The sequence below is a fragment of the Thalassophryne amazonica genome, chromosome 1 (assembly GCF_902500255.1).
Source record: "Thalassophryne amazonica chromosome 1, fThaAma1.1, whole genome shotgun sequence".
NCBI classification, from domain to species: domain Eukaryota; kingdom Metazoa; phylum Chordata; class Actinopteri; order Batrachoidiformes; family Batrachoididae; genus Thalassophryne; species Thalassophryne amazonica.
The window spans coordinates 23,293,090-23,316,468 of record NC_047103.1 but is presented as its reverse complement, the minus strand read 5'-3'; the positions used below and the strand labels follow the sequence as shown (position 1 = coordinate 23,316,468).

Below are 23,379 nucleotides of genomic sequence, written 5' to 3'. Positions count from 1 at the left end.
TAACCCTTCTTGCGGCAGTAGGTCTTTGGCTTTATACAAAATGGCTATAGTTTTTGACAATTTTGATTTCACATAATTTATATGTGGTTTCCAGCTAAGTTTATTATCAATTATAACACCTAAAAATTTATTCTCTGTTACTAACTCAATTTCCTTATTGTTTATAGTTAAATTTTTACATTTGGGTGCCTGTTTATTTCCAAATATAATACATTTAGTTTTCCCAAGGTTGAGTGACAACTTATTAGCGTCAAACCAAACCTTAAATTTTTCCAGTTCTTTCTCCACTATGTCCAGAAGCTGTTCAAGATTTTCACCGCTACAGAACACAGTTGTATCATCCGCAAAAAGGACACATCTCAGTGAACTCGACACCCAACTTATATCATTTATATAGATTAGAAACAACAAAGGACCCAGCACTGAGCCCTGCGGCACCCCACATGTGACATCCCTGAGTTCAGAATTTGTATTATTGAATTGAACATACTGAAATCTGCCTTGTAAATAACTAGCTATCCATTCATATGCCAGACCTCTGATTCCATATTTCTGCAGTTTACTTAATAGTATTCCATGGTTAATTGTGTCAAACGCTTTCTGTAAATAAAAAAAAAAAACACCTATTGTATATTGTTTATTGTCAATTGCAGTTGCTATACTTTCCACAAAGTCCATCAAAGCATGTGATGTAGTTCGAGACCTTCTGAATCCATATTGTTCTTCACAAATGATATTATGCTTCAGTAAATAATCATTTAATCTTTTAGCAAATATTTTTTCCAAAATTTTGGAAAATTGTGGCAGGAGTGATATAGGTCTATAATATAATAATAATAATAATAATAATAATAATAATAATAATAATAATAATAATAATAATAATAATAATAATAATAAACAGAGCAGCACTTCTATTACTTCAAATCTAACAAGTTACAGACACATGTGCATTATTATTATTACTGGGATCAAAATGTTTGAAGTGTAAGTTTTGGACAAAATATTGCAAAAAGCAAACAAAACAAAACAAAACAAAACAAAACCCCGTCATTCTCCTGATCGCACACCCAGAACTTGAATATCACCGAAGGTCTTTTTCCTCTTCTTCCAATTGTCATAACAATACAAATAGATACTAATATTTATTGTTTACAATCGAATATGACAACAAAAGCGACCTTGTAAGGGAAGTAAAGATTTAGTTTGAAAAAAGTGTTTTATTTTGAAAAGAAAGAGTAGGATATACTGCTTTTGCTTGTAGTGACTTGACGCTCAGACTGGGAAGTTGGTAAAAGGCTTGTTTACGGTATTTTGTTTCATTTCGGAGAAACGATTTACAGCTTTGAAATTACTTATAGTCATAGAATACTTGGGTATTGTCATTTGTTGTACGTTGCCTTCAGTTTTTGCGTGCGAGAGCGGTGATCACAATCTGAATGGCCGAGGGCTACTCAGGTAAACACAATATCATCTAATAACAACACAATTTAAAAGAGGAATAAATAACAGTCATCCGTAACGTCGAGATTTTTTTGCTTGTTATGACTTGACAAAGTAGCGTTAGCTAGCTGTCTCGGGTAATGCCGTGTCACGCGCCACACATTTAGCTTGCTAACATTAGCTTTTAGCATTGTCGTCTGGTTGGAGAGAGTCGCGTAACTTTGAAGCCCAACGTCATTTTTTTCAGTATGCGTCAGAAAACCGTTATTTCTTACGGGCCTTTGTCGGTCTAATTGTACGTATATTGTTTTGTTTGTCCAGATTGTTCCGTTTAATGATGCAGATCAGCTTAATTTGTTAGAAATAGAGGTGGCCGGATCGATCCTAATATCGAAACCAACGCTGGTATTAATATTGAACAATCCTTGTGTAAAAAGATCAATACTCAAGCTTTTTTCCCCTCTTGCACGCACTGATTGCTGCACAGGCAGATTCATCAAAGTCTACTCTGTAAGAGCAGCACTGCGCTGTCACACAACATGGAGCAGCACAACCTTGTATAGTGGTTTGTCAGACCTCTACCTCAGGAGATTTTGTTTTAAGTTGTGTTGATATTTTTTAAACAAAAATGTTGATTGTGATAATAAAGTATTTTGTTGTCACATACAATATTTGGCGAAATTCTATCCTAGGTCTTTTGGATCCTTTGGATCTATGAAGCTTAAATATGAAAAAGTATCGGTATCGATATCAGCGATACTGGGCCTGTATTTACTTGGTATCGGATCAATACCAAAATTCCTGGTATCGCCCACCTCTAGTCTGCAGGCTTACTTGTAGTTCCTAGGGTTTGTAAGAGTAGAATGGGAGGCAGAGCCTTCAGCTTTCAGGCTCCTCTCCTCTGGAACCAGCTCCCAATTTGGATCAGGGAGACAGACACCCTCTCTACTTTTAAGATTAGGCTTAAAACTTTCCTTTTTGCTAAAGCTTATAGTTAGGGCTGGATCAGGTGACCCTGAACCATCCCTTAGTTATGCTGCTATAGACTTAGACTGCTGGGGGGGTTCCCATGATGCACTGAGTGTTTCTTTCTCTTTTTGCTCTGTATGCACCACTCTGCATTTAATCATTAGTGATTGATCTCTGCTCCCCTCCACAGCATGTCTTTTTCCTGGTTCTCTCCCTCAGCCCCAACCAGTCCCAGCAGAAAACTGCCCCTCCCTGAGCCTGCTGGAGGTTTCTTCCTGTTAAAAGGGAGTTTTTCCTTCCCACTGTCGCCAAGTGCTTGCTCACAGGGGGTCGTTTTGACCGTTGGGGTTTTTCCGTAATTATTGTATGGCTTTGCCTTACACTATAAAGCGCCTTGGGGCAACTGTTTGTTGTGATTTGGCGCTATATAAATAAAATTGATTTGATTTGATTGTCAGAAACCTGCATTTTTTTTTTTCTTTTTACACAAAAATAAAAAGCCCACCTACTGCAGTTCATTGTTGCCAGACTTGTAGTGAGAAACAAGCGGCCTCCTTAAAGTATTACATTTATTTTCTAGTTACCAGGTACATTACAATAACGGGATTAATTATCCTGAAAACGTTCTAGAAATTTGGGATCTTCTGGCTGCAGGAATTAAATTCAAGGAATCACCACTTTATTTGCACAACCTTTCACAAATAAAATGTTTTTTTTTATTACAATCTTGTCATGTTTTGTATTAATTGAAGTTGTCATAATAAGCCTTTTCAGCATTACCAGTACGCATGCGTGGCGCGCTTCCAGTCGGCGGGTAATGGGACAAACAAAACCATGTGCACAGCTGTCAGTGCTTATTATTTTTATTACATTTATTATGCTTACTTTTGATGAGAAATGCCATTCACCGCACAAAGTAGTGAGTGATATTACGTTGATTACGCATCTGCCGTCAAGCACATGCATTTGTTTGTCCCAATGCCTTCCCATCAGCCCGAGATGCTGAAAAGGCTTATATTTCAAACTCAGTTACATTTTTGTTTTAGGAGCCCTACACTGTTACCAGCGCAAAGGAAAAGTGCTTATGTGCTCTGATCTCTAATTAGTAAAGCATATACAGATTGAACTCCAACTCAGTCCCAACTTGAGTGATATTTGGGCCTGATCTGGCACTTGTCTAAGATTATGTTTTAGGTCGTTAGACTTGAAGAAACCTGTGACGAAGATCTCTACCAGGAACACCCATAACTGAGGAATGCCAGCTTGTATTATAGAGAGCTGCAGATTTTACCAGCTTTTATGATTTAGTTGAACTTGAAGCTGTAAGTTTTGGCTTTTTATTTTAATTTGAATATGTTGTATTTGACATGTCATATGTGGTTTAAATAGCTGATTGAAGATCCACATGTGAGGAAGTTGGACCCAGAAAAAAAAATTGTTTCAGCACCAATTGCACAATAGAAGTTTATGATTGTTGTGATATACACTCAACAAAAATATAAATGCAACACTTTTGGTTTTGCTCCCATTTTGTATGAGATGAACTCAAAGATCTAAAACTTTTTCCACATACACAATATCACCATTTCCCTCAAATATTGTTCACAAACCAGTCTAAATCTGTGATAGTGAGCACTTCTCCTTTGCTGAGATAATCCATCCCACCTCACAGGTGTGCCATACCAAGATGCTGATTAGACACCATGATTAGTGCACAGGTGTGCCTTAGACTGCCCACAATAAAAGGCCACTCTGAAAGGTGCAGTTTTATCACACAGCACAATGCCACAGATGTCGCAAGATTTGAGGGAGCGTGCAATTGGCATGCTGACAGCAAGAATGTCAACCAGAGCTGCTGCTGGTGTATTGAATGTTCATGTCTCTACCATAAGCCGTCTCCAAAGGCGTTTCAGAGAATTTGGCAGTACATCCAACCAGCCTCACAACCGCAGACCACGTGTAACCACACCAGCCCAGGACCTCCACATCCAGCATGTTCACCTCCAAGATTGTCTGAGACCAGCCACTCGGACAGCTGCTGGAACAATCGGTTTGCATAACCAAAGAATTTGTGCACAAACTGTCAGAAACCGTCTCAGGGAAGCTCATCTGCATGCTCGTCGTCCTCATCGGGGTCTCGACCTGACTCCAGTTCGTCGTCGTAACCGACTTGAGTGGGCAAATGCTCACATTCGCTGGCGTTTGGCACGTTGGAGAGGTGTTCTCTTCACGGATGATGCGAAGGAGATGTGTTGCACTGCATGAGGCAAATGGTGGTCACACCAGATACTGACTGGTATCCCCCCCCCAATAAAACAAAACTGCACCTTTCAGAGTGGCATTTTATTGTGGACAGTCTAAGGCACACCTGTGCACTAATCATGGTGTCTAATCAGCATCTTGATATGGCACACCTGTGAGGTGGGATGGATTATCTCAGCAAAGAAGTGCTCACTATCACAGATTTAGACTGGTTTGTGAACAATATTTGAGGGAAATGGTGATATTGTGTATATTGAAAAAGTTTTAGATCTTTGAGTTCATCTCATACAAAATAGGAGCAAAACCAAAAGTGTTGCGTTTATATTTTTGTTGAGTATACTTACTACTTTGTTTTACAGACCCTACAGATCTTAAATCAGATGGATCACCACATCAAAACCCTAATCAGCACCCGTCCAGAAGGGGTTGGTTCAGATGCAACAGTGACAGAACTCTGAGTAGTAATAATTATGATCCCTCTCAGCAGTATGAACATTTTCACCGGGGGTTCAAACCCAATTTTGGCAACAAACATTCAAGTCATGCTGCATTTCACCACCCTTCCCAACTAGGAGAGAATGGAGCTAGAGGTCGAGGTAGAGGCCGGGGCAGGAGAGATGGGAATAGAAGTTTCAATGGCAGTTTTGATGAGTCAAGAAGACCATGGTGGAAAGATACTGGCAACAGCAGAAGTGTGGATGTCTGCCAGCCAGCAGCCATAGGAGGGCCCGATGGACCCAGCTGGCGGAGAGACGTGGGCCAGAGTTTGGAAGCTACTAATGAAAACCAAGACTCGAGGGCCAAAAGATACCAAAAATTTAGCCAGACGCAGAGACAAGTAGAACAAGTGGAGAAGGATCAACAACTAAATGATAAAATTGCAGTAGAGGGACTGAGGTCAAAAAATGAAAACTTTCCTTCAGAGATGAAGAGCAGAACAGGCCCTGACCCTCATCGCGATGACCAGCAGAAGAAACGCAGTGAGCCAAAACGACGCCAGGGGCTGATCAAAATGTCAAAACCACCATCTCAAGAAGAAATGCTTTCAGAGAACGGAGCCACTGCCCTGGGTGACTCTGGAAACGACAGATTGTTTCAGAATCCTGCCTTGAAAGCTGGGAGAGGTAAGGGACGAAATGCACCCCTGCAGGTCACAGGTCATAGAAAACCAGCTCATCAAAACCACAGGTCCAGCCAGAAGAAATTGGACAAGATGCCAGAGAGCAAAGAGACACAGACAGGTCAGTCTGTAGCTTTGCGTAAGATGCTTTTCCTATTCCAGCACCAAGCTTTTAATTAAATTTAGTGAAGCGGCATTGGTAATATGTAGTGAAACACTCACATCTGAGAGATGATTTTATCACCTCAAAACTTGGCCTGCGTGTATGTACGAGTATGTTGGTCGCTCTTAAACAGTTTTTCTTGGGTGACCAAATTTAGGTTTACTGTGTCCCAATGATGCAACTTTTTTTTCTTTTTTTTTTTTTTCTTTTGCCTAATCACATCTTTGAAGGCTTTTATTTTTCACCAGAAGTGAACGGAGAAGCTTTTCCTGTACAGATGTGTGAATTCAAACCTCATCAGCACAGCATGATTTTACTCATATGGACCTCCCAGAGAATCCTTTAAGTTAAAGAAATAAAAGTTATTAATGCTGTCCACTGCTGTCCCCTGACCCTTTGACTTCTCCTCTCGGCAGGGTGTCTAATTGAGCAGCTTTCTGAGGAGAAGTACGAGTGCATGGTGTGCTGCGATGTGATCCGGCTCATGGCGCCCGTGTGGAACTGCCAGAGTTGCTTCCACGTTTTCCATCTGAACTGCATCAAGAAATGGGCTCGATCCCCGGCCTCTCAGGCAGATGGTACAAACACAAGGCAGGGTTTCACATTACCACTTGTCTGATTGTCTGCTACGTTGTCTGAGAAGCACTAATTTGTAGTTTAAAGTGGTCAGATTCTTTATTTTGTCCCAGTTATTAACACAGAATTTGTTGTGAGACACTGTTGTACTTCTCATTTCATGACAATACAACTTTGTCTTCGGCCTTCTTCGGAACATTTCTCCAACTGGGAAAGCAGAAAAACAACATACCGCTGTGTACTTACAGAACCGCTGCTGGAGTGCGTTCATAGCATCTTTGGGAAGATGGATGTTGGCATGAATTATTTATAGAACATTACGCAATGAACAACACAAAGTGGTGATGGCAAGATGATGCTTCAGCACTTGAGTGAGCCTCCCGGCCAGCTGCTTCACCAAAGGCATCACTATGTCAAGCCTCATTGAACAGCTCACTGGAAACTGACATCTACTGGTCAAATAGTGTATTGCACATTAACAATATTGTCATTATTGATCAGTACTAGATAGATTATATAAGATGGATAAATAGACAGATAGCGCTGTCAAGTTTTTTTTTATATTAACAGAATTTAATTGTTTTAATTTAAATTTTATGGATTCATTTTTAATGTTATTATTGTGGATCTCACATCATTGGCACTTGAGCCATGTCATTTTTCCCCCGACAGGATGAGCAAAAAAAAAAAAATATATATATAAACATGGCAGTTGTTGAACGGCTTAATGTCAAAAGCTGCAGCATGCTGATTCACTGTTGCCCTGGTGACTAGTTCACTGGTGCAGCCGTACCTGATTGCTTCTGTACTGTGTAAATGATGTGTATTTGTACTGACATGAAGTTTTTCTGCAGATTCAGCAGAAGGTTGGCGTTGTCCAGCCTGTCAGAATGTTGCATTCAAACACCCGACCTCCTACACCTGCTTCTGTGGTGAGTATTTGTTTTATGCAGTAAGATATTTTAAAAATAGTTGTCTTTTGTAGGATTGTATATCTTAATCCTTGATTAATGTTTTCATGCTGAAATTAATCCTGGTTTAATGTAATTAGTCATTAAGGCAAATCCATCTACCTATCCTTTTGTGCAGTGCACTATCACACACCAGAGGAGTGCATGCATGGACTTATTTTTATTTTTTTTAACTGATGCACTGAGAGACTTTGATTGGGGTTGAGGATGTTGCAGGGTTTTAACATTGGATTTTGAAGACAGCTGATTAGCACTAGTACTGTATATCATCTCCCACTTTTACTTTTACCACTTTCTACCATTGGCACCATGGGTCAGGTTTGTCATCAACTGCAAACAAAAACAAGATCCTGAACCTCTTTACTCCTTACGGTTGACAGGTAAAGTGACGAACCCCGAGTGGCGGCGCAGTGAGATTCCCCACAGCTGCGGTGACATGTGCGGCAAGAAAAGGAGCAGCATGGACTGTAACCACCCTTGTAACATGTGAGTCTTATAAATCATAAGGGGGTGGTGGTGAGAGAAAACATTTTGCATGATTGCAAACTTTAAAATTCACAAATTTTAGCTACGGAGAAACAATAATATAGAAATAATGAATGTTGATGAGTTCAATGGTATGAATATTTTATGAGGTGAAAGATGGAATGAAATATTCATTCAGTTGAAAGAATGAAAAAATATTCATTATTTGTTTTATATAATGGCTAAAATGAATCCTTGTCATTTGATATTTTATTAATTTATAAACAGAAAAGGGACTTACATTTTGGTGTTCCACTGGTGCTTAATAGTCCAAGACGAACTTTAAATTGGAGTCCAAAATTGCGACGATTTAGGCTATGATGCCATCCACTGACTTCGTGTAATCGTGAAAAATCACGTCAGAAATGTATCCAGCTTTTCATCCTAACAGCTCTTCATGCCTCCAGCAGGGCTGTGAAAACTCCGCGGATTTCATCATGGGGAGGAGGGGGGTGTTAGTGTTCTACTCTTAAATCGTGATTGTCACTGATTTTTTTAAAATGCTTATCGCAAAGCGTTCTTTTGTTTTTTTATGACATGGTGCAAGTTTTATAAGTCTGCGGACACTGATCTGTGTGTTACAGATACAAATCAGTTTCCTCGCATCCGCAGAGTTTCGAGGAGAATAAATGCCACTCAAAACCTGGCTGTTACGACAGTTGACGTAAAGAGGGACTGGTTGGTTGCTGCGGTAACACTGTGTGGTTCGTGCGCGATGCTTAAGCTAAACGTAGCATGTGGACATCGCAAACTTTTAGAGCTTTCAAGTTTTTAAAACAAGAATTGTGCAGCATGTCTGTGTCACGGACCGACGTCGGACAGCGAGAAGATGGCGAGAAAGACGGTTTGAAAAAGTCTGATAAGGACAAGAATCTGTGGAATTGTCACTGGCTTCATGAACACACCTGAAAGGTAAAAGAAATGGGAAAAGTGAACTGTATCCTCAGGAAACACTGTAAGAATTTTTCTCTCCCTGGAAAATAAACATTCTGCTTTTCAAACAGGATTTTAGACAAGATTATGCGACTTTTTTTCTTTCATTAATCTAGACTTTCTTTCATTGGAAAAAAAAATGTGGCTTTGAATGGATTTACTTGAATTTACACAAGAATGTAAATGAGTTTTTATTAATGTGGACTTTTTTCATGGGAAAAAGTCAATGTGGATTTGAGTGGATTTACAGGAATTTACACAAGAATGTGTCTTTTTTACAATAAGGTATGCTATTGATACTTTACCATGATTTTCAAAATATTCTACAAGCTTTAGCTGTGGTTTTTGAAATGCTTAAACGGTCTTTTCAGTCTTCATGAATTTCATGTAGTTTAATTGATCTGAGTTCATGCATAATTTGGTTTACAATTAAAAGGAAAATCATTCCAGGTCCTTCTTCCACGTCATATTCTGTTATTTCAACATTATCACTGACAGTTCAAGTGAAAGGTTGGATATAGGATCATTTAACTGTGCACTTACTTTGAGATTTGTTCTTCCAGGACAGGCTGAAAATGTATCATTAGATAAAAATTTAATTTGGTTTCTGGGGCTCCACAGGGCCCTAGACCCCGGCTCCTGGGGGGGTGTAATGGAATCCATTACAAATCCATTACAGTGTAATGGAGTTTTTTTTTTTTTTTGCTATAAGAATTAGCAGCATCATTTAGCTCCTTCAAATCACTGTCCGCCAGCAAAACAAATTCCGTTATGTTTAGCTGTAGTGTGAGTATGCACAGTGGTCGGGACGTGCAATAGCACATTTCATTCTTCTTCTTTGTCTTTCGGCTGTTCCCGTTAGGGGTCGCCACAGCAGATCAATCGTTTCTATCTCACCCTGTCCTCTGTATCTTCCTCTGTCACACCAACCACCTGCATGTCCTCTCTCAGCACATCCATGAACCTCCTCTTTGGTCTCCCTCTTCTCCTCCTGCCTGGTGGCTCCATACTCAGCATCCTTCTCCCTGTATACCCTGGGTCCCTCCTCTGCACATGTCCAAACCATCTCAATCTCACCTCTCTGACTTTGTCTCCAAACCGTCCCACCTGAGCTGTCCTTCTGATATGTTCATTCATAATCTTGTCCATTCTTGTCACTCTCAAAGAGAATCTCAACATCTTCAGCTCTGCCACCTCCAGCTCTGCCTCCTGTCTTTTTGTTAGTGCCACTGTCTCTAAACCATACAACATAGCTGGTCTCACTACTGTTTTGTAAACTTTCCCCTTCACTCTTGCTGATATTCTTCGGTCACAAATCACTCCTGCCACCTTTCTCCACCCACTCCACCCTGCCTGCACTCTCTTCTTCACCTCTCTACCACACTCTCCATTACTTTGAACAATTGACCCCAAATATTTAAACTCATCTACTTTCACCACTTCTACTCCTTGTAACTGCAGTATTCCACTGGGCTCCCTCTCGTTCACACACATACTCAGTCTTGCTTCTATTGACTTTCATTCCCCTTCTCTCCAAAGCATATCTCCACTTCTCCAGACTAGACTCAACTTGCTCTCTACTCTCACTACAGATCACAATGTCATCTGCAAACATCATAGTCCATGGGGACTCCTGTCTGATCTCATCTGTCCACCTGTCCATCACCACTGCAAACAAGAAAGGACTCAGAGCTGATCCTTGGTGTAATCCCACCTCCACCTTGTATGAGTCTGTCATTCCGACTGCGCATCTCACCGCTGTCACACTATTCTTGTACATGTCCTGCACTACCCTAACATACTTCTCTGCCACTCCAGACTTCCTCATACAATGCCACAACTCTTCTCTTGGCACCCTATCATAAGCTTTTTCTAAGTCCACAAACACACAATGTAACTCTTTCTGTCCTTCTCTGTACTTTTCCAACAGTATTCTCAGAGCAAACATTGCATCTGTGGTGCTCTTTCTCGGCATGAAACCATATTGCTGCTCACAGATCTTCACCTGTTTTCTAAGCCTAGCTTCTACTACTCTTTCCCATAACTTCATGCTGTGGCTGATCAGCTTTATGCCTCTGTAGTTACTGCAGCTCTGCACATCACCCTTGTTCTTGAAAATAGGAACCAGCACACTTCGTCTCCACTCCTCAGGCATCCTCTCACTTTCTAAGATTTTATTAAACAATCTGGTTAGAAACTCTCCTGCCATCTCTCCTAGACATTTCCATGCCTCCATTGGAATGTCATCTGGACCAACTGCCTTTCCACTCTTCATCCTCTTCATAGCAGCCCTCACTTCTTCCTTGCTAATCTCTTGTACTTCCTGATTTACTCTCACCACATCTTCCAGCCTTTTCTCTCGCTCATTTTCTTTATTCATCAGCTCTTCAAAATATTCCCTCCACCTTCTCAGCACACACTCCTCACTTGTCAGCACATTACCATGTGCATCTTTTACCACCCTAACCTGCTGCACATCCTTTCCAGCTCTGTCCCTTTGTCTGGCCAATCGGTACAAGTCCTTTTCTCCTTCCTTAATATTCAACTTCTTGTACAGCTCGCAATATGCCTTTTCCTTTGCTTTTGCCACTTCTCTTCTCGTCTTACGCCGCATCTCCTTGTACTCCTGTCTACTTTCTTCATCTCTCCGACTATCCCAAAACTTTTTCACCAACTTCTTTCTCCTTATGCTTTCCTGGACCTCTTCATTCCACCCCCAAGTCTCCTTGTCTTCCTTCCACTGTCCAGATGTCATACCCAGTACTGCCCTAGCTGTCTCCCTCACCACATCTGCAGTACTTTTCCAGTTGTCCAAAAGTGCTTCTCTCACCTGCTCGCTAAATTTCACACAACAGTCTTCCTCTTTCAGCTTCCACCATCTGATCCTTTGTTGAGCTCTCACTCTCTTTTTCTTCTTTACCTCTAAAGTCATCCTACAAACAACCATCCTATGCTGTCTAGTGACACTCTCCCCTGCTACCACCTTACAGTCTGTGATTTCTTTTAGCTTGCATCTCCTATAAAGAATGTAGTCCACCTGTGTGCACCTTCCTCCACTCTTATATGTTACCCTGTGCTCCTCCCTTTTCTTAAAGTAGGTATTCACCACAGCCATTTCCATCCTTTTTGCAAAATCAACTACCATCTGTCCTTCCCCATTCCTATCCCTGATACCATATCTACCCATTACTTCCTGATCACCTCTGTTCCCTTCATCAACATGCCCATTGAAGTCTGCTCCTGTCACCACTCTTTCATGCTTGGGCACACTCTCCACCACCTCATCTAATACACTCCAGAAATCTTCTTTCTCCTTCATCTCACAACCTACCTACCATATGCACTGATATTCATCATCACCCCTTCAATTTCCAACTTCACACTCATCACCCTGTCAGACACTCGCTTAACCTCCAACACACTTTTAACATACTCTTCCTTTAAAATGACCCAAACACCACTTCTCTTCCTGTCCTCACCATGGTACAACAACTTGTACCCACCGCCGATGCTCCTGCTCTTACTTCCCTTCCACTTGGTCTCTTGCACACACAATATGTCTACCTTTCTCCTCTCCGTCATATCAGCCAGCTCTCTCCCTTTACCAGTCATACTGCCAACATTCAAAGTCCCCACTCTCATTTCCACCCTTCTAGTTTTCTTCTTCTCCCGCTGTTCGTGGCAACGTTTTCCTCCTCTTCTTCGTCGTCTTTGCCCAGCAGTAGCCCAATTTCCACCGGCACCCTGTTGGGCAATAGCACCGGTGGCGGACGTTGTTAACCCGGGCTGCGACCGATCCGGGATGGGAATTCGATTCTGAGTCTGCATAGTTGGGTTGGCTTGTTTTACGCCGGATGCCCTTCCTGACGCAACCCTCCTTATTTATCCGGGCTTGGGACCGGCACTCAGAATGTACTGGCTGCACACCCCATGTGGCTGAGTTGCAATAGCACATTTCATATCGCACCATAATTGCACACTGAAAAAGAACTTTTACATAGTCAGTGAAACACAACCACAAATGGTATGAATAATCCATGTCACGTGACATACCAGCCACCATCCACATGACAAGCATCCACTCAGCCATTAAATGTGTCAAATATATTTGTTGTTTCTGTCACTAATTTACATGTTGTTTTGCACTTATTTTTTAAACAGTATCTTTTGTCTCTTCAGCTTATGTCACCCTGGACCTTGTCCACAGTGTCCTGCTTTTATAACGAAGAGCTGCGTCTGTGGACGGACCAGGTACCTACCAACCTTAAATCATATTACCAAGTCCAAAACGTTAAACCAGAACTGAGCAGTATTTGTGGACCTGAACCCACCCTGCAAAAACGTATATTGAAAAAACCCACATGTGACAGGGAATTGGGACATTTAGAAATGAGAGCGAAAACACACACTGAGAGTGGGAGGTTGCACCAAAATCATTTAGAATATATACTTTGTATCCAGTTTTTCATGTGTGGATACACAGACCTGTGACCCCCAGCAGTACAAGATCCTCCCCATACTCAGGCTGAATTTGTAAATCTGTGGTCTCGTAATTGTGTGTGTGTGTGTCACAAATGTCAGATCAGATACATGCACATACAAATGTGAATAATAATAATAAAGAAAACAGTGGGTCTCCTTTTTTCTTTTTTTTTTTATAAAGGTGCACATGAAAACTTGTTTTCTGGATGTTAAAGTGCATGTGTGTAAATTTAATTGTTGTGCCTGCAGATTGTAGTTATGACCTTTCCTTTGCAGTCAGCCAATGCGTTGTGGGCAGGCTGCAGCGCTGCGCTGCACCAATGTTTGCCGAGGTTTACTCAACTGTGGCGAACACACCTGCACCCAGGTGTGCCACAGCGGCTCATGTCAGCCCTGTCAGCTCCTACTTCAGCAAGGTGAGTCTCTGTTCATCTGGATCGCTCCGCACAGTGTTGCGTCTGCTGCAGTTTCCTTTTTGTCTTGTCTGTCTTCGCACCCTGTAAGAAAAAAGCACTAAAATTCCTTCTGTTAACTTTTTAAACACACTTAATTCATTCTACATTCTTATTTCTGCAGCTTGCTACTGCGGCATCTCCTCTCGTAATGTCCTGTGTGGTACAGAAAAGGAAGGATTTGACGGTTCGGGAAATTTCTCCTGTCAAAATCTGTGTGGGAAGTAAGTTGTAATTAATCTCTAATCCCGGAGAGAAACTTCTCATCAAAGCCGGAGTGTGTAATTTGCTGTGTGTTTATGGTTTCAGGATGTTGGAATGTGAAGCCCACCAGTGTGAGCAGGTGTGCCACCGGGGACTGTGCCAGCCATGTCCACTGTCTCCACAGCTGGTGAAGACATGTCCCTGTGGGCAAACGCCGCTGACTAAACTGCTGGAGCTGGGTTACCCGGAACGGAAAACCTGTACTGATCCCATCCCTTCCTGTGGCAAGACGTGCAACAAACCTCTGGCCTGTGGCTCCAGTGGTAAGGAAGAGAAAAGTGTCCTAAAGGACACTTAAAGTCTGCCTTCTGGCACTCGATTGGCTGAAGACACCTGATGAGGTCTGAAATGGTTCCTGAATGAAGTCAGATAATGAGTATTAGTCCAGTAACCATGTTTGTGACTAAAATGCAAAAGGCTAACTGGTTTTTGCATTGTTTGATGAATGGAAGCGCACTGCTGCCACACCTGAAACTTTTGACCAGTATTGCGTTATAACACAATTTCTCTCGCAATACAATGTGGAACATGTTTTGCAATGATTTGTCTCATATGAAATTTTTCACATTCTGAGGTTTATTTTTCATGTTATAGAGATTTTTACATTATTGCAACATACAGATTGTCTTGTTAAAACACATTTATATATTTCATATATGTTTGTATAGTAGAATATATTTATATTCTTTATAATATAAAGTATATAAATACATATATTTCATCTTATAATGACAAATAGTCACGTAAAGTAAAACTTTTTGCAAATTTATGACGTGCAAACTTTTCGTGTTGTAACTAGAAACTTTTCGTGCTGTTAAGAAGTACAAAAGTTTTGTTCTGTAATATGAAATTTTTGCACTAGTGGGACGTACAAACTTCACGACGTAATGTGTTTTTCCACATTGTTCAAAGTTCAAGCTCTTTGTGTTGTAATGTTAAACTTTTCACGTTAGATGTGCAAAATTGTTGCACTGAAAATTTCCACAGTTTCGATGTGCAAACTTTTAGCATTATTTCAAAGTGCATTGTATTGCATTGTAGAAATGTGTAGATTGCACTGACAATTTGTATATTGTACTGTTGCTGTTGGAACAAACTGGACCATAGAGGTTTAACCCGGAAGTTTTGTTAAATTGTTTTGGTGTGAAGAAACTTAATTTCAGCTCTCAGCCACTCCAAAGAATAGCAGCCTGTATATGTGATATTGATCCCTTTTTCCAGATGCAAGAGTCCCCACTTTATTTTCTTGTGAAATAATCTGGTAGAATACTGTTAACAGTAGTTGCAGCCATTAGTTGATTAGTTTTGATTAAAGTAGGTAGAGGTTAACACCAGTTTAATTAATATAATCTTCCCAACATGCTCTTGCAAACAGCATAAGATCTAGATTGTAATAGTCCAGATTGTCCCCTCTGTGTGTTGTTTCAGGCACCATTCATATGTGTGACAAGCTGTGCCATGAGGGTGACTGTGGGCCCTGCCCTCTGACCTCTACGGTCAGATGCAGATGTGGCTTCAAAACCAAGGTGCGCCAAAAGACAACTTCAGTCTTTGTTTTCCGTTATACTGCCACAGTCACTTGTTGAAATGGATTACACTGAGTTTGAAATTCGTCTTTATTTTCAGGAGGTTCCATGTGCTGCAATCACTCAAGAAGGTACGATTGAAGAACATTCAGATGAAATTAAATAAATGTTGGATTGGTCACATTCAGCATCACTTGAGTGGGGTTTTTTTGGGGGGTCCAAATTGTGTCTTCTAGATGAGCTTGTCTTTACTTGCGAGAAGCGCTGCAGCAAGAAACGCTCTTGTGGACGACATAAGTGCGGCGAGCTGTGTTGTGTGGTGAGTACTGTGCGGGCTCTTGTCAGTGTTGTGTGTTTATGGTTTCTTTCTCTGTCTGGTCAACCCACAGCTGATTAGCCACTTCTGTTTTCTCATGGCTTCTTTGTGGCTACACGCACCTGACGCGACTAATTGGTTGAGTGTCGACCGACACCTCCCAAGTAATTTGGATCCAGTAGTCTGATCAAATGCAGTTGTCAGTCTTGGCATCATCCATACATGGAGTAGATTAAATCGTTGTTATGAAAATGTTGAAATGAGGTGTTGATCATTTGTTTGATATGAAAGCAGAAAGATGAGGTAGTGTAGTGTTTATTTAAAAAAAACAAAAAAAAAAGGTTCTAGTTGTGGTTCTCACAAATGCTTGTGCTTATACCATTTCAGGCACATGGGTGCGTTGTTGGATTGTTTGTGAATTTAGTTTATTTTGGGTCTGTGTTTGCCGAAAAAATTAATTTCATTCATTCAGTAGTCCAGTCAAGTTATTCAGTTTAAGGCTCCAACCCACCACTAATTGCAAAAAAAAAAAAGTTTATGTGGGACTCTCCTCTGATATACCCGAGGAATAACATGACAATACACTGGTTCCTTTGACATTCCTACCTAATGAACATAAATTTGAATATTTGGGCCATTCCACCCCTTCTATTCTCTATTTTTAATATGCTATTCCTGGGGTATATCAGAGGAGAATCCCACTTTTTTTTTTTCTTTTTCTTTTTTTGCAATTAGTGGTGGGTCAAGTCTCAATATGACTTGACTACAAGAGCTACTCTGAATTAAGATTCATCACCCAGAATCCATCCGATAAATGTCTTTCAGAGTTGAGCACGCCCACTAGTGGTGGCCATGAGGGGCTGTGCACTCACCCACAGTTACTCTAATCTCTTTGCAAGGAAAGCCCTTTTAAAAAAATCTGAGTATGAACTCTATGTTCACTTGCATCAGAACTTTGGGTCTGATGTTTTTGCATCTGTAATTCATTATTTTATTCTATGAAAGCTGGATGCTTCTTGAATTATAGTGACTTTTAAGACTACTTTTGGTCACGTGGAATCTTAGCATTTGGCATCCAATTTCTGTACAATGCTATGATTTAAATAATAGAAGACACTACTTGTACATAATATAAAATGTGGTGTTCTGGACCTAAATGAAACTTTTGTCTGCTGATAATTAGTATTTGTTTGAGAATCCCACACCCTTCAGTTAGTGATAATGCATGTAAATTGCAATTTGGAGGGCAAATTAATGATTACTTGGCTGATCTCAAGAGTACTGCAGACTGATACACGAGATCAGCCTAAGAATTTCTAACTGTTTTGACTTTTTCTTCAGGCACCACTGTTGAGATTAAATGTTGTATTAGTTCTCCCCGCAGTCTAGATAAAGTTTTGTTTTTGTTTATCCAGTGCACAGAACACAAATGTCCCCTCATCTGTGGCCACAAGCTGAACTGTGGCCTTCACCGCTGCCAAGAACCTTGTCACCGTGGAAACTGTGAACCCTGCTGGCAGTCCAGTAAGTCCTGTTCCAACACCGCTGTTTTTTTATGAAGTTTCAACAAGTACCACATTGTTATTTTGGGCTTTAAAAAAAGCATGTGGCTTTTGCATCATGTTTTTTTCCCCCTTTGTGGTATTATTGTTGGCGTTATTGCGATATAATTGTCTCTTTTATGGTACAGCTCATATCCTGTGTGGCAGTGACATGATTTTCTTTATTTGTAGGTTTCGATGAGCTGACGTGTCACTGTGGGCTCAGTGTCTTGTACCCACCTATTGCCTGTGGAACCAAGCCACCAGAGTGCAAGAACCCGTGCACCAGACGGCATGAGTGTGACCATCCAGGTTAAAAACAAAAAAAACAAAAATCACATTGTGGTTGGTGCATGTAAATTAGAATTTTTTTTTTTTTAACATCCATCTCAAACGTCTTTAGTGTTTCACAACTGCCACAGTGACGAGTCGTGTCCACCATGCACATACCTCACGCAAAAATGGTGCATGGGAAAGCACGAGGTAACTCAGGAGAGCACTCGCCGTTTTATTGGACATTTTTCTCTGTCAGCTTAGTGCTTACAAAATGTTTCCATCGACCCACAGCAACGCAGCAACATCCCCTGTCACCTGCAAGATATTTCTTGTGGCCTGACCTGTAACAAGACACTGCCGTGTGAAATGCACCGCTGCAGGCGTATCTGCCACCGGGGTGAGTGTCTGACCGGAGGGACCTGCAACCAGCCGTGCACGCTGCCTCGCCCAGACTGTGGCCACCTGTGCGCTGCTCCCTGCCACAAAGGTGACGTCTGCCCAAAAACCACCTGCATGGCCAAGGTATAGCTCCCTGCCAACAACGAATATAATAAAAATGTAAAAAGGAGCATGTGCTCTCCGCTAATCTTTCAGGCCTCTCTCAGGTAACACTACAGTGCGACTGTGGTCGAAGAAAAGAAACTGTTGCATGCACAGAGGCAGCCAGTTCGTATCAAAGGTTAGTTTTTGTGCATGCTCAAGGTTACATGAGGGCCGGCTGAAAAGATCTGCCTCAAACGTGATGATTTCAAGAATGAGCAAGATATCAAAGTGAAACTGGTATGAGTTTTTTTTTTTTTTTTTTTTTTTTTTTTTCCCCCCCCCTTGCAATTTCAGGCATGCACAGAATTGCCTTTAACATAACACGTGCACAGTAGGGGTGACATACATGGATGTATGTTTGAAATGGTGTGCTGCTGTTGAATTCCTCACAGCAGAGGGTTGTCCGCCCATGGACATTCATGGACACATGAGTCAAGAGATGGGCGAGAAGTTTGAAGGGTGAAAATCCAGCCACAACGAGTTGCCATGACCATGTTTTTTTGGACTGTGATGCTATAGTCCTCACAGAACTTTTGGAACACAGCAACACTAAACTCTAACCGATATGTTGACACTGCAAAAGCTGCGCACACGATTGAAACGGGTTTGTCCTAGAAATGGCGTAGTTTTTCAGCATGGCAGTGCTCGAGTGGACAAACACAGGATGCATTGCAGCAGCTCAATTCTTAACACACCTGCTGTATAGTCCGGATCTTGTTCTCTCTGACTTTTTCCTGTTTCCCAAACTGAAAGAAGAACTGAAGGGACACAGTTAAACTAATGACGCAGAGGTGCGAGCAGCTGTACGTTGCTGGTGCCCAGAGAAGAAACCTGATTTCTTCACAGACTGGATGCAAAAACATGTCTGGCATCGGCGAACATGTGTGGAAAGAGGACGACTACTTGGAAAACTCATGACACTGCCTGATAGAGAACATTCTAAGCTTTAAGAAGATTTTTGTGTATCGTCCTTGTTCTTGAAATATTCACGTAGGAGGCATAATTTTTCAGCTAAGCCCTGTAATGTCAGAAACAGATGGCATTAACTCGCTGCTTGATTTCTGTGCTGTAGGTACACGGCCATCGCTGTGGCCAGTAAACTATCTGACATGCAGCTCGGTGAATCTTTGGACATGGGTCCTCTGCTCACTAAGAAGGAGCTAAAACAGACCAGGTAGCATAATGAAGACAAATGTGATTTACATCCGCATCTGCTGAAATAAATCTATAATCTTTACAGAAATTACTTTTATTGTTGACGTGTGTGTTTTAAATCCTCCCACATTACACTTGGTGTGTAGAATGAATTTTGTTGTTGTCCAACGATCTGGTTTCTCTCAGGCTGGAATGTGACCAAGAGTGTGCCATATTGGAGAGAAACCGCCGCTTAGCTGAAGCTTTACAAATTGACACGGCCTCTGACCCCTTCAAAACTCGTTCCACATCCATTTACAGCGACAGTCTCAAAGACGACGCCAGGTCAGCCTGTTACACAGCAAGGCTGCCCAATGTCATGGTTTTCTTGACGTGGTTATTACTCATTTGTGTAGTTTGCACCTGCAGGTAGTAACTAGATTATCCACCACATCTTCCCCTCTGTTGTCTTTCAGGAGTGACCTGAAGTTTGTCACAGAAGTAGAGGAGGAGATCAAGAATCTTGTTGAGCTCACCAATAAGGTGAAAAAAGTGCATCCCGTATTTTTCTGATCTGACTTTTTTTTTTTTTAAGGTTCACTGATTGAAGATTACTCGTGGAGCTAAAACATGAATCCGCATCTTGATTTGGTTCAGATTTTAGCCAGCTGCCCTTCCTAACATAAATACATAAGTACATGAAGGAGAATCTGCTCATTGTAAAAATGTCATATTTTGGGGGGGGTATGAGTCTGTTTTTGTTACTAGTTTGAGCGGTCCTGTGACTTATATACTGGGAAAAAAATCACGCATTTGGTATTAATAAAAATTATGACAGCTTGTATAGGAGTTTCACAGGAATCAAAGCACAAAAAAAACTTATAATAAAAGAATAAATGTCAACAATAAAAAGAATACAACAATAGTGCTACCCCCCCCCCCAAAAAAAATGTAAGAGCTCATAATATAGAAAAAAGGTGGAACTTATATGTGGGTTTACTGCTTCAAAAGACATTTTATAGCATGTGCAACTTATACCCCGGTGCGACGTATACCCTGGAAAATGCAGTATTCAGAACGGTAAGATGTTCTTTCAGCCATGTCACCTACTTGGTGTGTTAATCATGAATGTGTAAGTGCCCCTAGAAAGTAAAATTGGAGTATCCTGAAAGGATATAATAATAACATTGTAGTGGCATAATTTGGCCACAAGAGGACTCAGGATTGCACTTTTCAGATTGCAGTAAATGTATGGAAAAATTGTGAAATGTCTAAAATGTTAGCCATGCTGTTGGTACATTAGCATGGTAATGCTGACAAATCAAAGACATGCTTCTCATTTTAAGTCCTTGATGGATTGGTGGGATTTCCAGGGAAAGCAGCCAAAGAGGAGCCACTGTTTCCCGCCAATGAACAGAGAACACAGAAAAATCATCCATGACTTAGCTGAGGTCTATGGCGTGGAGAGCATCAGCTATGACAGCGAGCCCAAACGCAACGTGATCATTACAGCTCACAAGTAAGACTGGTGATTTAACTTTGTCCAGATGTGTTAATGTGCAGTGTTCATCTGAATCTGTGGACTCAGTGTGTGTTTTTGGTTTTTCCTCAGAGGAAAATCAGCCTGTCCAAATTCAACGCTGACGTCCCTCATCGTGAAAGAGACAACGTCGAGGGCCCCTCCTCCCATCGCTCACATCAAACAGCACAGCAAGTGAGTCTTCTTCTGAGGTTAATCCTGACAATAGGTGCACACCCCAGAGGTTTTCCTCAGCATCCTCCCTGTTCAGGATGTTTATTTCAGATTTCACCGGCTGTTTATTGTTTTGTTCTTCACTGTCCTTTTAGGGCCGTCAGTGGAGGTTCTTGGTCGAAGATGGTTAAAGAGGAGCCTGTGATAGATTATTTTGATGTCCAGGACTAACACACAGCCAAGCAAGGAAACTTCTGGATTTGCTCCAAAATGATAATCCATACTGATCAAACATATTTCTACTTAGGATTCATTCTTCCAACCTTTTTTCTGCAATTTAAGTCAAATAAAAATATGTTTGAACAGATTTCTGTGTTCTGAGGCCCATTGGTGCCGGAGCAGATGAGAGTAGGACTCTCCCTAGATGGGGCACCTGCCTGTTGCAGGTTACCCCCCCCAGCCAAACCCGGTACCCATTTCCTGCTCAGTGAACCGAGAAGTGGTCTGACCGGGATTGAATCCAGGTCAACAAATTGATAGCCCAGCTCCTGTCCCAGTGAACTTACTGCGGTGTATTTGAAAGGGTCCCACCCTACAATTATATATGGCTTATTTTACATCAATCAAACCATGTCCCCTACTAGTCCAAAATGTATACAATATTTTACAACCCCAAATCAAAAAGTTTGGACATTGTGCAAAATGGGGACAAAAAGTTATTCTTATATTTACTTTGATTTCTGTTTCATTGGAGACTGTATAAAACAAGTATTTCATGTTTTATGTGGCCTATGTAATTTCATTTGTTCATATAAATCCATTACTGTATTCAAGTCCTGTAACACATTCCAATAAAAACTTGGATGGTAAAGTATTTATCACTTTGTGATGTTGCCATTCCTTCTCATAACACTTAAAACCTTTTTGGAATTAAGGATGCCAAGTGATGATGTGTTTCAGGTGTTATTTTGTCCCGTTCTTCCTGCAAACTCATCTTCAGGTGTGCAACACTATGGACACATCGTTGTTGCATTTCTTTTTTTTTGTTTGTTTTTTTTCCAAAACTCTCCATACATTCTCTGTTGAGAACAAGTCAGGATTGCAGGCAGGCCAGTCCAGCATCAGTACCTTCAACTACAGAAATGCTTTTGCATTGTGTGCAGAATGTGGTTTTGCTTTCACTTGTTGAAAAAATGCATGGACATCCCTGAAAAATGTCATCTTCAAGGCAGTGTATGTTGTTGTGAAATCTCTACATTAATGCTGCCGTCACAGAGAGTGTAAATTATGAGGGGCGACAGAGGTTTTGAGCTTGACCCAGAATAAGTAGGGCATGGTTCTCCATCTGCATTCTGAGAAACCAACCAGTGACCCAAAGTTTCAAACATTCTTGAGAAATGTTGGTTTCTAAGAACGCAAAAAAAAGAAAAAAAAAAGGAGAACCACATCCTACTTTATTTGGGTCAGGCTAAAAACTTCTCAATCATCCCTCGTACCATTGCTAAGGGCACTGACACAACCCCACAGCATGACAGACCCTGGTTTTTGGACTTGTTGCTGATAAGTCTGGATGGTCCTTTTTCTTTCTGGTCTGAAGCACACAACGATTTTGCTCCCCCCCAAAAAAGAACCTGGAATACTGTTTTGACCACAATACACAGTTCCACTGTGATGGTATCAGTATGGTTTTGAGCCTAGAGAAGTTTTTGCTGCTCCTGGAGCAAGCTGTTTTTGCACAGGTAGCACTTGACAAAGGTTTCATAAAGGAATCCCTTGCCCACGTGGTTATATCACTTATTGATGAATGACTTCTCGATGCAGTGTCATCTGAGGTATTGGTGACCTTTACGCAGTGAAATTCCTCCAAATTCCTTCAATTGTTTAATGATATGTACTGTAGAGGGGGAAATATGCAGATCCTTTCCCATCTTTGCTCCTCAAACATTTGACCCCTGTGTACTGTTTTTGTACCAAATCATGATTGCAATGGCCTGTTTGAAATAATGTCATTTTTTCTCTCTCTCTCTTTATTAGCCCTAAATTGTCACCAGCTTTTTTTAAAGAATGGGTTGCAGGCATGAAGTACAGGAATAGCTATGAAATAAAATTAAGTTGACCACACAAAACATGAAGTACCTTGGATATGAATGGTATGCAATGAAATGGAAGTCAAAATCGATGGATCACTTC

The 23,379-nt window shown here is 41.1% G+C and overlaps 1 protein-coding gene across 1 annotated transcript; it reads left to right on the top strand.

Moving 5' to 3' along the window:
* Nucleotides 1-1,241: 1,241 nt before the first annotated feature.
* Nucleotides 1,242-21,460, top strand: nfx1 (nuclear transcription factor, X-box binding 1). Its single transcript, XM_034167249.1, has 23 exons — nt 1,242-1,458; nt 5,034-5,915; nt 6,374-6,535; nt 7,388-7,465; nt 7,885-7,990; nt 13,142-13,213; nt 13,721-13,860; nt 14,021-14,120; nt 14,206-14,423; nt 15,589-15,686; nt 15,787-15,817; nt 15,923-16,005; nt 17,418-17,526; nt 17,736-17,855; nt 17,947-18,026; nt 18,111-18,341; nt 18,425-18,498; nt 19,435-19,536; nt 19,704-19,841; nt 19,973-20,039; nt 20,870-21,015; nt 21,109-21,210; nt 21,345-21,460. The coding sequence occupies exons 1-23, from the start codon at nt 1,440-1,442 to the stop codon at nt 21,418-21,420; spliced, it is 3,234 nt and encodes a 1,077-aa protein (XP_034023140.1). The 5' UTR covers nt 1,242-1,439; the 3' UTR covers nt 21,421-21,460.
* The last annotated feature ends 1,919 nt before the right edge of the window (nt 21,461-23,379 follow it).